The sequence below is a fragment of the Scomber japonicus genome, chromosome 12 (assembly GCF_027409825.1).
Source record: "Scomber japonicus isolate fScoJap1 chromosome 12, fScoJap1.pri, whole genome shotgun sequence".
NCBI classification, from domain to species: domain Eukaryota; kingdom Metazoa; phylum Chordata; class Actinopteri; order Scombriformes; family Scombridae; genus Scomber; species Scomber japonicus.
The window spans coordinates 13718942-13734647 of record NC_070589.1 but is presented as its reverse complement, the minus strand read 5'-3'; the positions used below and the strand labels follow the sequence as shown (position 1 = coordinate 13734647).

General features: G+C 37.6%; 1 protein-coding gene across 1 annotated transcript; it reads left to right on the top strand.

The window, feature by feature from the left end:
• Window positions 1-6376: 6376 nt before the first annotated feature.
• On the top strand, window positions 6377-8127 carry LOC128369282 (growth/differentiation factor 8). The gene is made up of 2 exons (XM_053330288.1): window positions 6377-6760; window positions 7328-8127. Exons 1-2 carry the CDS (start codon window positions 6421-6423, stop codon window positions 8125-8127), a joined length of 1140 nt encoding a protein of 379 aa, XP_053186263.1. The 5' UTR covers window positions 6377-6420.
• The last annotated feature ends 7579 nt before the right edge of the window (window positions 8128-15706 follow it).

Below are 15706 nucleotides of genomic sequence, written 5' to 3'. Positions count from 1 at the left end.
TGGAAAAGATTAGAAATGAATCATTTGTAAAAGAAAAAAATATATATTATTGTTCCTGTTTTTATAGTAACAAGAACATTGCTTTGGTATGCTGATCACAGTACCAACACTGATGTTCTCAGGGGGAGTTTTCATTTTGAGCATTTTTGTATTTTACAAATACAAACCGATTCCTCATAATGAACCAGAGGGGACATATGGGCTAGGCTGTTGTTTTAAAATTTAAAGAAAATGTACAGATGAATCTTCATAAATGCCTCTTCTCTGTCACTAGCACTTCTCTTCCGCTCAATGCAGTGTAAATATCATTAGCTGCAGTGTGGCCTACTTTCTTGCGGGACAAATGGGTCTTCCAGTTATTTAATGGTGAGGATACAAATCCTCGCCAGCCCCATGGCTACTGCATTTGAGCTCAGGCAACTGAAAAACTGCCCCTTCCAATCAGGGTTCACAGAACAGTGAATGATTCTGCTACTGTAGACTGCCTGATATGATACAAAAAAACAAAAAAATCATTTCAAAGCTTTGGCCCTGATATACTAATATATTTTTTAACAGTTTATCTCAAAAAGTGATCAATATTATAGCTAAACAAAGTGAGTAAACACTAAGCAAGGAAATCTTTAATTTATTATTGAATTAATTTAGCAAGAGCTGCCTGAAACATGTTTAATGTAAAACAGGAAAAAAAAAAGATATCCATATGTGGGACACTCTATGAATTTATAAGTGCCTTTTTTTGCTGGAGCCTGAAAGCAAACCTGAATAATTTTACCATAACCATCATATTCATCACTAACAATAACATGACTGCACTTGAATCTAAATTGCAGATGAATGTAAAGCAGAAAAGAAGCCAATTACTCTAAATGAATGGGAACACCCAGCCAGAACATCTGAGTCTTTCAACATCACCTCTTGCATCAAAGACCAGAGGTAGAAATAAAACAGCTTTTACAGCTTCATTTATGCAGGAAATATACACATGAATGAACAAGTGGAGAGAGAGAGAGAGAGAGTAAAAAATCACTTCATTATTCCCATTCTGGACATTCCTGAGTAATAAATATGGCAGCCAAGATTAAAGGGATGTTTCTGCCAATCATCCAAGAACCCTTGGGTTTTGTGCTCCTATCACCAAGGCAACCACATTTACCAAAGCACCTATGAGATGCATAAGAAACACTGACTGTAGTGAGATTGGTTCTGGTTTACAGACTTAACATTCATTAATTGCATCTCAGTCATGTCCTAATTGCTACTCACGATAGTGCTGCCGCCTGTAGCTACTAATGAACACCAGTGATGATCAATAGAGGTATTTCCAGACGATGTCACATTAATATGAAGAGGAATAAAGAATTGATATTATTTGCTTTGACAAAGAAAACGAGAGCGGATCATTTGCTATACAACCAAAGCAGATCGTGGAGAAATCCCTCGCATCGTCGCCAATGGCTCATCATTCTCATCATCATCATCATCATCATTGTCATCATCATATGATCCCGTTTGCCTGGAAACATGACACTCTCCATTTACCTGAAGACCGCGCCGTCTCAGGATATTCGGCTCATCCATCACTGAAGACAATAAAAAAAACAACACAAAGCGGTTCAGTCAGCCCATACTGCGCTCCCTTCCCTCCCTGGGAGCATGGATAGAGTCCTCCTCGCTGTTGCTGCTGCACCACCACCACCACCACCACAACCTCCTCCTCCTCCTCTTCCTCCACAGACTTCACGACCGGCTCCAAAAGGGTGATCAGTTCAGCCAGTTGATCACCTGATCGGGAGGAGAGGAAGGTGGTGGGGGTAGTTAACCTACTAATGAAGTGACAGTCGTGTTGGCCCCACCCTCTTATTGATATCCTATGATAATGTGCCAAAGCTCTTTAAGGTCCTGAGATAAGATGCAAACACATACACAAACACAAAGATCCTGTCTCTTCTTCAACTAAGCCTTCTTATCCTCTGCTAATCATTTTTCATCACTGGAGGTTCCTGTGCCCCAGTTTTGGTTCCCCTTAGTTTATTAGATAGGGTCATGGGGCTTCTTGGCAAACCTATATTAGGCATAGCTTACAGAACCATAGTGTACAAAACCCTCCACAAACCTTTCAGTGTTTGAAGTTCACCCATCATGTAAAATTACACATTGTCTGGTGGGATAAAACAGATAGGATGTAGAACAATTGTTGCTCTGAAGTCCAGCTGATTGATCTGCGCCTGTCATCCACTGGTACCATGATGTTGTGTGCCCCCCCCCCCCTCCCCCACCAACAATGGTTCATCTCTTGCCCTGTGATGTCACATGTCCATTTATGTGAGTCGGAGGGATGTGAATCCTTCCTTGTTCTCTTGTGAAAGCTCAGTGTTCATTAGAAAGAGCTTAAAAAGAAAGGCTGTGAGTGTCATGAATCAACATCTATAAGGTTAGATACGCTTGTAAGTGGGGTTTTCAAGATTTGTTTCAGTGTTGTTTCATTTACAGCATTGCTTGTTTTTCCTGGTTTTGGATTGGTAAGATCACTCCACTGTGGAAATATTAAATAAACAATATTCTATGACATACTTTTCAGCTTTATCTGTGGTGTAAAGTTGTGTAGATAGCAATTTCAATGACTGAATCTTGGAAAATGAAGATTCCTTATTTACTCAGTTGAAATTCCAGTAAAAGAAAGTATTCTCCACACCAAAAACACTTCAGTTCTTCACAAGCCTTGGTTTATAATCTGTTTGCTGAAACTGCTCAGTTGGAGTAACAATCAGAATGGCAGGAATCACAGAGACAACCAAACAACTGTGTGTGGTCCAAGTGTTAACATAATCTGTGCATATCTACCTTGACTTCTGTTTCTCACTGCATTCAAATCCACAGTCAGTTATAGACCACAGTGTATTTCTCTTGACCCATCTTTTCTCCAACAAGACAACAAACAAGATTAAAACCCAAGATCTGAGTTCTAGTAAGCTACTTAAGAGGAAATGATCTAACAAGGAATAGTTCAAGAGTTCAGGTGATGGGTAACTGCTTTGTAACTGTTTGAGAATATTATCACAAACTGTAATAAAATTCTTCCACTGAAACGTCCACCTCAAAATCTCTATCGGTGTATTTTTCTTATTCGGTTCAGTATAGGTTTAGTTCTTCACTGGACTGAGGATGGAGGGCACAGATTTAAACTCTCAGCGTCCTTCATTTGATCCAGTACAGGTCAACTTTAAATGATTCGTTCTCATTAGTGGAACCAATCAGGCATGAAAGTCACTCGTCCTCTTTTTACTGCCCTCTTTTTTTCCAGTATTTTTTGTTTCCTCCTACAGACTTTATCTTTGCTCTGATCCTCACTTGCCTTATTCCACTGCAAGGCTGAAAAGTAATAATAAAACCCACCTCCAGGTCAGTTTCCTAGTTTTTGTTTTGGATTTTTTGGGGGTTTTTTTGTTCAGTGAGCAGGAAATGAAGAATAATTCAAACAAATACACTGTAACAAAAAATAAAACACAAATGAGTTAAGTTTTTAAAAAAAACAACAACTCAACAGTACAAGTATTATCTTTAAAAGATAACTGGTTAAACTCACTCTTTCTTAGTCGAACAGTTGGTCATTTCCATTTGAAAATGGGATCAATAAATAATCTCTGTAATGTACCTTTGTGGCCACTAGAGGACACCATTAGGCCACATGTGTTGTCATGTTAACCCGATAACCAGTTATCCTCTCATCCACTCAGTGAATCCTGGGAAGGGTTCCTGCTTCCCCTTAATCTGAATTTAAATTTAAAAGTAGAGAAATGTTAAAATAAAATAAATGAATAAATGAATCAATCAATCAATCAATCAATGGTATAGTCACAGGTGTAATAAAATGAAAAGACACCAATACACATGTTTACAAACATATTTACAACATATCCGTCTATAAAGGAACAAAATCTTGATTTAAAAAAAATAGAAGTTATACCATTAAACTGATGTTATTGATTTCATGTTTTTGGTTGTGGCCCTTCAATAGTGTGATCAGTTCAATCAGAAAATGGATCTTAAATTCTCACACTGAACACTTTCATTTAAAAAGTTTTAGAGGCCTGAAGAGAGAACTGTACAAGAAAAAAGCAAATAATAAAGAAAAGCCCCAAAAATGGACATAGTTTGATGAAGCAAACTTTTAAAAATGTTTTAAAACAATTTGGTGATCTGTTAGATCCATCTCACGACCCCTTGTAGGGGCCCCGTCCCTCAGGTTAGGAGCCACTGCACTATGCTCTGTGAATAGGGATTATACAATGTGTTGTCTTTTTCATTCTTATCTGTAGTGTTTGTGTCAGCCAAGATGTCTGCCTGTTAGAAATGTGTAGATGAAATTCACCTCCATCACTTCTCTTTCTCACAATGAAAAAAATGTGGGCCTTTTATTCCACTTTCCGGCTCTATTGCTTCACATGATGAAAAGGTGAAATCAGCCAGAGACAGTAAGAGTATCACATGACAATCCACAACAACATAGCCAGTTTGCGTGAGTCACTTTACACCTTTCGCACACTTTCAACTTGTAAGGTAGGACTCTTTGGCAGGGCACATGACTGCTTCATCACCTCAGTGACTCACTGCTCAGAAATTCACACACTACGCTTCTGACCATTTTTCTTCTAGCTCTTGTGACATCTCACCACAGCGGCACGTTTTGAGCTATGTTTAACCACCAGTGATGTTCCTTTCCTGTATTGTTTCACATAAGTAATTATTAATGTGGTAAAAGTTTCAACATTTCACAAAGATAAAGAAATAATCAGAAAAAAGTGTATTAACCCTTTTTTGTTGGTCATCTCACAACAACCAGGTGTTCATCTCTGAAAACCCTTCAATTTACAACTTATCACATGAACTGTATATTCTTAATATATCATATTATATTAACATCTAAAGTCAGTTATCATGGTTGTGTTTTTATTTTATTATTTTATTACTTTCATGCATATTGGCATTTCATTTCATTTTTAATGACCATCCCAGGACTTTAGATTTATATTGTCTACTGTTAAATCTGTTAAAGGCTGAATTTTATTCATCCAAGCACATAATTTGGCAATTGAGCAGCCACAGATATCACATTATAGACACCATCAATACATTAAAAAAGACGTTCCTTAATCAGTCAGCAGCCTCTGTGACTGGGAAAGCCATCAAGTGAGAAAAATAGGGTCAATGACATAGACAGTCACGTAATAGGTGACCCTACTTACTGATAGAAGTGATGATTTTCCACATAATATGCTGATAACTGCTTGGCGACAGTCCACAGTGCAGATATAGTTGTAGCCTTTTAGTGTGTCCCAACAATTACTGCTGAAAGAGCAGGAATGCTGCTATTTTATTGCAACTCTGGAGGCTGAGATCAGGTATGTTTTCAGCCTATTTTAATAATTATGAAATAGAACACGTCCACATAGTGCACTGTATTATCTTAAGACAGTGGCTTACATGAGCTGTGTGATGATGTGATAATGTAATAATAGACTAAGATAAGTTCTTTGTTTGTTTATCTCTGCTTTTACCCTTGAGACATTTCCACTTTGGGCTACGTTAGAGAGGGAGTGGTGACACATATCAGTGAATCTCTCCTAACTTTTGTGTCTTTGTTTATGGTTTGTTGTCACTTAAAGCTGTTAGAAAAGGTTGAACTGTTCATACAGCTGCTTGTACTCTTTGACAGAGATACCTAACATTTAATATACTATCCATTTACTGGATTTACCACAGTTGAGCTTTATGTTTGCAAAAGAGCAAGACACTGAATCGCTCTCTGCTCTGTAGCTGATCCTGGCCTCTGACTGTACAGAGCAGGGCTCAAAGGGAACAGGGACACAGCCTTATAGAGATCAATAAACTATCGTTTTATTATTATTGTTAACCCCAGAGGAGCTAATGTAATTGCCCATTACCCCTCTCCTTAATACTGGTCACTGTAAGACATATGGTCATTTATTTGATTAAGTGACTCATAACTGGGCAATCCTGTTGAAGTAGCATGCTGAGATACACACTGTGTACCTGTGACATAACCAAATCTTATCCACCAATCCCTTTTTTTATGTCAGCTTCTTCTTCTCTGCTTTCACTTCTTACTATTATCTGGTGAAACTGAAAAAAGGTTAAAATAGTTAAACATTATTTTCACAGTTCTTTATTTCATAGTTTGCACGTTGTTAACACCTAACATAATGCTGTACAGTGTTGCCACATAATGACATATGGCCCTAACTGAGCCCATCAGCGGCTCACCTGACCAAGGGGTGTGGCAACACAGAAGCTCTGTGAATAAAAGCATGTCAAGAATTTCATTTACAACATGGACAAACCCGATCCACTGAGCTGCAACACTCACACACCAAACCTTCAGCACCTGGCAGGCTCACCATGCTCCGATCACACACATTCTGCCAACTCATCATGATGCTCCTCATCTCTCTCTCCAGCTCAGGGGAGAGCCGGCCTCACATAGCCCAAGAAGACGCACCTGATGTGGGAGGAACAGACAGTCAGAGGGTCCTGCTGTTGGAGGCGGTGAAGATGGGGATCCTGGGCTCACTGGGTATGGACAGGGAGCCTCGTCCAGCCAAAAGGGCCTCGGAGCAAGAGTTGAGGAAGATGCATCGGCTCTACAGGGAAAAACTTAGAGAGATTAGAGGAAATTCAAGCCAGCCGATGAGGGAAACCTGGCAATCCACCATGTCCACTGTGCTCTTTCCAGCCACAGGTGAGATATTTGTCAGGGAGGGAGGAACCAAGTAGATACTCAGGCCTAATGTAGTTATTGTCACACTTACAGGGCTGATGTGAAGAGTCATTTTGAAAGTCCGAAAGAAATCTTGCAGTTTGAGTTTACCTGTGGACAAAAGCTACTGTACTGGTGTGGTTCTGAATACTACTGTCCCTATAGTTCTTTGACTTCCTGGAAATAGTGTGTGTACAGTTTAAACATATGTGAATGGTAGAGCCTGAAGCCATCAAACTGTTCTGTAAACAAAGAAAACACATTCCTACAAGCTTTTAGAAATCATTGCGTGACAGACACACCTTGTACATGAATATACGCTATAAACAACATCACCCCCCCTGCCCCATTAATGTCATCAATAAGGTAACCGATGCCAAGGCAGCTTTGGAATTTACATCAGAAATTTAGGATTTTTCAAAATGCTTTCTTGCTTTCTGTTTCTCATTTTCAGTTGGGCAATGTCATTATATTGCCTAAGGGCACCTATTGCCCACTTTTGTTCTCTTTTTGACTTCTTTCCTCTTCTTGTTTCTTCTGTTATTTCAGTGGAACCAGTGAAAGTGCCTCGGAGGGCAGGACACCCACAGTCAGATCAACACATGCAGTGGCACAAAGCTGTTTTCCATAAGAACCCAAACATCCAGACTGAACTGACACTAGCGCGGGCTGAACTGAAGATTTCCAGGCAGATCTTAAACAAGCCCACATTAGTTCAGCCTGAAGTAAGTCAAGAGATTCAAGTTAAAGTCAGTGGGATGAGGCCAGTGAACTCTGCTGCTTGGACACACATAGACTCTCTTGTCCACGGCAATGTCTCAAGCACTCAGGATGTGATGTTGGACATCAGTCCTGAGGTGGAAAAGTGGATGAGGGCTGATGATGAGTCATTGGCTGTGGACGTGGGAATGGTTGTGGGTGAAAGAGATGCCCTGAAGGCAAAGCTAACCATTTCTCTGGAGTTAGGCCTAACACAGCCCAAACCAGCACGGAGCAGGAGGCAGCCTCGCTCCAACAACAAGGAGGATGACTGTGATGAACGAGGATGGTGCTGCCGCAAGTCTGTCACTGTGTCCTTCAAAGACATCGGCTGGGCAGATTGGGTGGTGGCCCCAGTTGAATACACAATGCATTATTGTGAAGGCACCTGTCCCCACAATTACAAGCCAGCCAGCATGCACACCCAGGTCAAGTCCCGGCTGCACCAGCTTACCAAAGGCGAGACACCTCGCCCCTGCTGTGTGCCAGCGGCCTACGAGCCCATGGTCCTCATGCACTATGACAGCAGAGAAAATTTGAAGTTGACACCTTTTGACGACTTGATTGTCAGTAAATGTCACTGTGCTTGAGACAAGACCACATGAAAAATACTAATTATAAGAGAGTTTTTAACTTTAACCTTTGGGAAAGCATTGCCACTTGTTAATACATGTTACACAATGCAAACATGCATTTTTATACATACTGTCACTGCTTAACTGAATTAAATTAGAAATCTACAATTACTTAATTTTGAAAATGAAAAAACATGTTACTGCAACACAGAGCTGCTGTTTTGTTTTACTCTGTGGATTAAACATTGGATCTGAACTCTAACCCAGTCATAGCTTTTCCTTTAAGAATACAGTTATTTATTGTTTATTTTATTTATGGTCCTAAACTTATATTTGTGTTTGTGTTTTTTTTTGTTTTTGTTTTTTAATGTTACAGCATATTATTACTATTTAATGTGAGTGTCATTTAATACTATAAAGCACTGTATTGTTTTTTGAGGTGCTCATTGTCTTATGCATTTCAATAATTATATGAACACCCTAAATAAATATTCTGATTTATTCAAACTGAACTGCTGTTGTACTTGAATATATCCACATGTACATTTCACAATAAACACACATTCATGGCATTTTCTCACACTTTTTATTTATCCAAAGAGTTACCATCAACCACTGTAGATTTTGAAGGTCAGGGTGTGCCAGAGAAAACAGTACGTACAGATATGATAACTTCTATCTCTCGTTAATGACCTTGAAAGTCATTTAACAGCGGCCTTGACAGACAAAATGACGAGTTTGCAGGGAAAGTATGAATCACTATGAAAAAGGAAAAAGCTGCCTGCTGTGTAAACTCTGTTCTGTTCAGATTACATATCAATGACAATACTATAAATGCATTTTCATTACAGATTATCAAAAGGTTGTGTCTGTAATGTTTGCTTAAAAGTGCTGTTGAGATAAGTTATTAGAAGAAGAACAAATAATAATGCCAGATATCCAGTGATAAGTCAAGACAAGAAAAAATAACTTTAGGAAAATAGCTCACAGAGGAGACTTAAAGGAATCCAAAGTGCAGTTTAAGGATTTACAGTTGGAAAATAATGAACAGAGCATAGTGATCTCTGTGAGTGAACTGAAATGAAACAGAAATCAGCAACAAACTCTGAGAAACAGTTTACAGTTGAAATATTCCAAGAAGTGACACCACCACCCCTGATGAGTAATTTATGGGTTTTGTGTTTGACTAGCGTAAAGGTCATTCAAATATGAGCATATTTTGTTTTACAATTAATTAAGAGGGTGTATTAAAGGGTGGGGCATGAATGGCCCGGGGAGACTGAATAAATATGCAGACAAATGAACAGGAGATTAATCAGAGGTGCAGGCACAAATGCTAACTGTAATAATGTTTTTCTTACGGTAAAATTACACCTGTGCCCAGTAACCACTCATTCATTTCTTTGCTTTTGTCATGGGTTACTCTTTGTTTTAAGGATGACCTCCTTATCACACAACTGTGGGTGGATGTAAAACGCTTCAATCTTAGATTCTGAAAGGTCCTGAGTTTCAGTACCACCCAAAGTATACAAGCTTAAAAGAATTAGGGACAGTATTTATCAACCCCTTTCATATGCAATCGAAGTTGGACAGCGTGAACTCTGTAGCCTGTAATATTTGACTGTCCCCTGTTTTTAATCCTGAAATCTATTCATGAATTCCAGGATGAATTAAAGAAAAAGTAAAAATCACAGTATAAACGGCCCTGCTCATCTCCAGTCCAGAGAAACAGAAGCATCAAGCTCTCGCTCTCTCTTTCTGTCTCTCTCCTGGATTTCATCTTTGCAAAACAAGCAGAAATTACTTCATCATGTAAAGTCATGCTTTTTTCTTTTTTTGCAAGATTTGACGGAGTACTTAAAAATGTTTGTGTATAAATACTACGTTCTCCTATGTTTTTAATGCACATAATGCACACAGTTTTTGCAGTGCACACCTTGTCTGCATTTACAGTAGTTGACATATTATAAACAGGTAAACAGGTAAATGCTTTATTTCTGTTGGCTGTAAGGGAACAGCAGAATCCAAATGTATCTACAAATGTAAAAAAAAGTCCATAGAGACAGTTTATATTGTATACCAGCTTTCACTTGTTTTTTATTAATATTGTGTTTTTGTGTCAGAGCTTATAAACTAATCATCAATAACATTGTGCATTGTTACAATTATAAATTGTGGCTGCTAAAACAATTTGTAGAACATGTTTTCATAAGTTTAAATGTCCTCTCCTCATCCTCTTAATCTCCATCTGCAATACATAACATTGAATGATATGACACTTAAACAGTTAAATAATAGTTATGAACATGTGGAGAGATGGCAGAAATTAATTGATCACATAATACAGAATTATAAATTATTGCTTTAGAACTTTTCCTAAAAACATGATGAACACTACATCCATCCATTCATCTAAGTGTCCTCATTAGCACACATACACACGCATTTTTACATATATACGGATACTCATTCTGGTGGTTTTCAGTGTATTCAAATAACTGGTGTTAAACATTTATTTCACTTCTCTTTGTGAATTGCATACAGAAAGAGATTTAAACGGAACAGAACATGTGCATGACTTTTCCTAACAAGTGTGAACAGACTGCCTACACTTCTTCTTAAAGGTCACAATGGAAGTGATTCATCTGCAAGTCCAGACACACCGTGAGAAAGCCATTAAAAAAAAAAACCTAATCTAATCTGCAAGTTGATCAGATGTGCTAATTAGCACAGTGCAGTCAGTGCAAAATTAAATGCCAAAAACAGAGCTGTAGCAATCAAAGAAGGATTAAAAACAACACAGTTAACAATGGTGGTGCTTGTCACAAACACTATTATAAACAAAATCTGGAGTTGGAGAAATGCATTTTATACTTATTGTGCTCTAAAAGATCACGGTGCTCCTTCATTCCCTCTGCACATTGACAACATACATATAACTGTAGCTCCAAGATGTGATGTACAATAATAAAATATATCTTAGATATGCTGCATGTTTACATTTGTACAGTTGCACTGACTATCTTTACACCAGAGTTTATTCTCTCTTTTCTTTTTTTTCTTTTTTTTTTACAGGTCAGCTGTGTCAAAGAACAGCAACATCGTTTTGCCATGTAACAATACATTTATACCCACACTCAACAAAGCGTATACTATGCAGTAAATGGAAATATTCTGAATATCCACAATACTGACGTGTCTTATTTATATGAATCTGGTATGACATACACTTCTTCTTGGGAGTCGTGGTGAATAGAGAGGCTACATGCCAGATCATTGCCGTATATTGCATCATCTTCTAAATCACACTGCACGTACAAGTCCTCTTCAGGTTCAACAGGTGATCTGCGGAAAAACACAGTAAGCATTGTGGATAATATGTCATATCAGAAAGTCCTATCTCAATGACACAAAGACAGATATTATGTAAACTGTGTGGATTTCCTTTCCCCGGTTGTTAACATGCTATTTTTGTCCAGAGGAAAAACTCCAGCATTGAGTCATCAGCTAGCAGAGTTTGACTAATAGATTTTAAATTGTATAAAAAAACAGATGAGGAGGTCACCTTAGTACGACCACAAAATGGTGTGCATGCAGTATTACAACACGATTGTGTAAAATGGGGAACTTCACACCTCACAGACATGTGTTTCCTTCCTGATCTTGGTTTTAGCAATTATATTTCAGTCGTTGGAACATTTCCTCTAAATAGGTCTGAAAAAGTTGTAATGATTCCAGTCTTGGAGAAAAAACAGCTATTAAGAACTACAATTAAAAACTTGGAGAATGACTTACCTTCTCTGCTTTTCTACAGGCCTTTTGTGGGTTGACAGGTTTTCATAGATGGAGGCCTGCCCATCTGACTGGTCTCTTATCATAGTGGTGTATATATGGGAATCAGCTGGTGGTGTCTCTATATAACCCTCCTTCACCTGGGTTTCTCTGTGTCCACGCTGCAGCATATTCCTGATTTCACTGTTGTACTTGTATACGATCAGTCCAATGATGATCGCAAGCAGTAGAAAGAAGAAAGTCAGGCCCACTGCTAGGCCTGCATTGGAGCTGGGGGGCAAACATGAGGTGCTATTTCCAGGGATGCAGGTGTCATTGCCGTTCATGATCTGATGATGTATGACAGTAACACAGTTAAAGTGAGTGACGGCGAGGTATCACTCATTTGTAGTCTCATTATATTATACACACAAACAGAACATATAGCTAGAACTTTTTGTCATGCTTATTCTCATTCAAAAAGGCCTCAATATTTAAAAATAAAATAAAAAAAATAACACTACTCGTTTAAAATTATGTTCAAATGAATGAGTAATTAAATAAATTGAAAGCATTATCCAATCCGGATGCTAATATTGTGGTCATATTTAAATCATTGATTCTGAAAAGAACATTTGGGTTCAAATGATATTTCTCACTTTCTACAGCTGAAAAGTCTCAAATGTAACCAAAGAAAAAGGAGTTTTTAAGGAGTTACAAGTCATAATGCTTGTAAAGGTAGTATAATTCACAATACATTTCAGAACATGGTGTAAGCATTGTATGCCAAGTCTAACAGTTTTCTATCAAGGTGTGGGTCAATAAAAACCATGTTCTTACCGTACAGGGCTCTAATGATCTGGGTCGCGGTCTGAGTCATGAGTGAAGTCATGTAGTCTGTCTTTTATACCTCACACTTACAAAAGAGAAGTTCCTTTTTTCTGAAATCATGGAAGTGCACAGTGAAAAAAACGAAAACAGAAGATTTCCTGTAAAAGTTCAAAACTGCTGACATGAAGTAGCGGTATATTAAACTGTGTGTCAGTAAAAGAATTTCCAATCCGGATGCTAATATTGTGGTCATATTTAAATCATTGATTCTGAAAAGAACATTTGGGTTCAAATGACATTTCTCACTTTCTATAGCTGGAAAGTCTCAAATGTAACCAAAGAAAAAGGAGTTTTTAAGGAGTTACAAGTCATAATGCTTGTAAAGGTTTTCTGCTGACAGAGTCAAATTTGAATTCATAGGAGACTGAAGAATTATAAAACATTTAAAGGTTTTGCAAAGACAGAAAATGTATTTGCAATAGTGTTAATTAAATAATTGTATCTAGCAAATTCATATGTATCAATACCTGATAAGATCATACTGGCATGAACCTGTTGAAGTGAGAGTGACAAAGAGACATGAACAAGACCTTTACCTCCCTCTGCTGTCAGTTTCACTTCCCACATGCAAAATACACTAAGTGGACATGTTGTTATTATTCTCAACATCAGTCATTTGGGATATTAATACAGACAGGGTGGTGTAAATGGTGAGAAAAAATAGTGTTCAGTGAGTTCAGTTGGTAATTAGATTTTTATCAATTCTTTAAAAGACAGAAGTTTTTTATGTGCATTTTTGTGTCAAATGATACAGAAGAATATTCTTTATTTAAAACTTTAGCAGCATGTATATATATTCCATTTATGAAAGACTGTGAGATAAGCTGTAAACTTTTTTTTGTTTTTATGATCTATGTCTGAATTTTTTTCTTATTATATTGTCTCTTTTTTAGCAATAGCTTTATTTATTTACAAGACACTGTATAGTCAGTTTAACTGTTATGCTGCAAAATAGAAATAGAAAGTGTTTTATTTTTTAAAGGTGCAGTACGTTTGGACAGACAGTCTTCTCAGTACGCGCCTCAAACTACTGGAATACTCTCCCTACTGATATAAGAGATTGCAACAGCTATCTATCCTTTCAAAATAAACTCAAGAGATGGATTTAAAATAACCAAAACTGTAACCATAACTAACCTGCACTGTAATTTATCTGTATGTCTAACGCCTTGTATGTCTGTCTGTTTTTAACAATCCATTGTTTTAATTGTGCTGATTTGTCACTCTGTTGTCCATTCGGGGTTTTTTTTCTTTTCTTTTCTTTTCTTTTTTTTTTTTTTTTTTTTTTGTTTGTTTGTTTGTTGTTTTTTTTACTTTTATTTTTATTTATTACTCTTTTTTTCTCTCTGTCCTGACCTGTCAAGGGACAACGGATGAAAACATTTACATTTTAATTTGAAATGTTCATGAATGTACACTGTCCCTTTTTAAACTAAACTAAACTAAACTAAACTAAGGAAATCTAATATACTAATATGTAGCTTTACACACAAAACTACACACTGAAAACAAAGTTATTTCATTCAATTAAAGCAGTGGTTCTCAAACTGAGTTAAACTTGCAACTGTGACACATAAACATGAATGTGAGTGCACCCTTACAGTAAGTATATCATCCAATGTAACTGAATGACTGCATGTATATTGTGTTATAAAACTGAAAAATGTCATGAGTGTGCACTTACCAACTAAACCACCTTAACACTTGTTTTCATTTTGTTTTGTTTTTCAATCATTTGTAGAAAATTGCACCACACTTTCTGTAAAATGTCCAAACAATAAACCATCAAAAACCTGCAGATTGTTCAGAACATTTTCAGGAAATTAGTACAAATATGAAAGGACTGTAAAATAAAATAAACCACTATTAAACTGTGTCTCATACCAAGTACTGATATAGACACCCAGGCGCTAGTGTCTGCATATTTTATTACAGAAACAAGTATCATATCTGTGATTCTGATGACTACTATTCCACTGATTCTACTCCTGCCTATTCTGCAGCTCCTATTTGGCGCCTGCCAAAACAGGAAGAGAGATCCCTACTCAGTTGCTCCTCCTTCTCACGTCTGTCTGAGTTTTCCTAATCCAAATGCAGGCTCTAAAAATACAGGCAAGCTTGTGAGTTTGGAATAAACTTGACTTGATTCTTGGGTGTTGATTAGCCTATTATGCCAAGAAGAAGTTGTGATGAACTTTTTTTTTAGACAATTTAATTAATATTTGGCTGCAGTATAAGTGACTGGATGTATAACTGGATGAATGTTATGCTTTGCCAAAGTCAGTTGTTGTTTGTTCAGGAGAAAAGCTTAGCCAAAAATGAAAAAAATGTGCAAATAGAAAACACAACACTATGGACTCATGACAGAAAATAGCCTAACATGTCAAATGTCAAAAGACTTTCATACTGTATCACGTAGGCCTATATCTGCTACTGTGCAGACAACTTACAGTTAACCACAAATATTATTAATAGAAAAAAACAGAACATGACAAAAACAAGTTCTAAAGTGAAGTGAAACTTTCCCACTGCTGTGTGCTTGTGTCTCTGTGATCTTGCTGCTTGCTATGCTGTTAACGTTCCTGCATGTTTGCATAAGATAAACATTAACAATATCTGGCTGGGGACAGCTGGATACAGGAATCCTCAGCAACATGTGGCTCTCCCTATTCTCACCAGGCCATTACTAACAGGCTCGACTACAAGCCCCCCCACCCCACCCCTGAAGGCTTATTCAGCAAGCGTAATCCTGTGAACAGACTCCTTCCCTCCACCTGCCCTGGAGTCGCCTCTTTTTCTACGTTACCATGGTTACTTTACAACCAAATTACACTCTACTGAATGGCAGGTGAAACTGCTCCACTGTTTCACTGCGCCTTCAGTGAAAAACTACACCAGAAGCAATCATTTTTTTGTATCTGTAGGTGGAAAA

Excerpts from the sequence above, each read along its gene's own strand:
- LOC128369282 (XM_053330288.1), top strand. The coding sequence starts at position 6,421 with ATGCTCCGATCACACACATTCTGCCAACTCATCATGATGCTCCTCATC. Across the intron at positions 6,761-7,327 it reads TGTGCTCTTTCCAGCCACAG|TGGAACCAGTGAAAGTGCCT; the intron begins GTGAGATATTTG and ends CTGTTATTTCAG.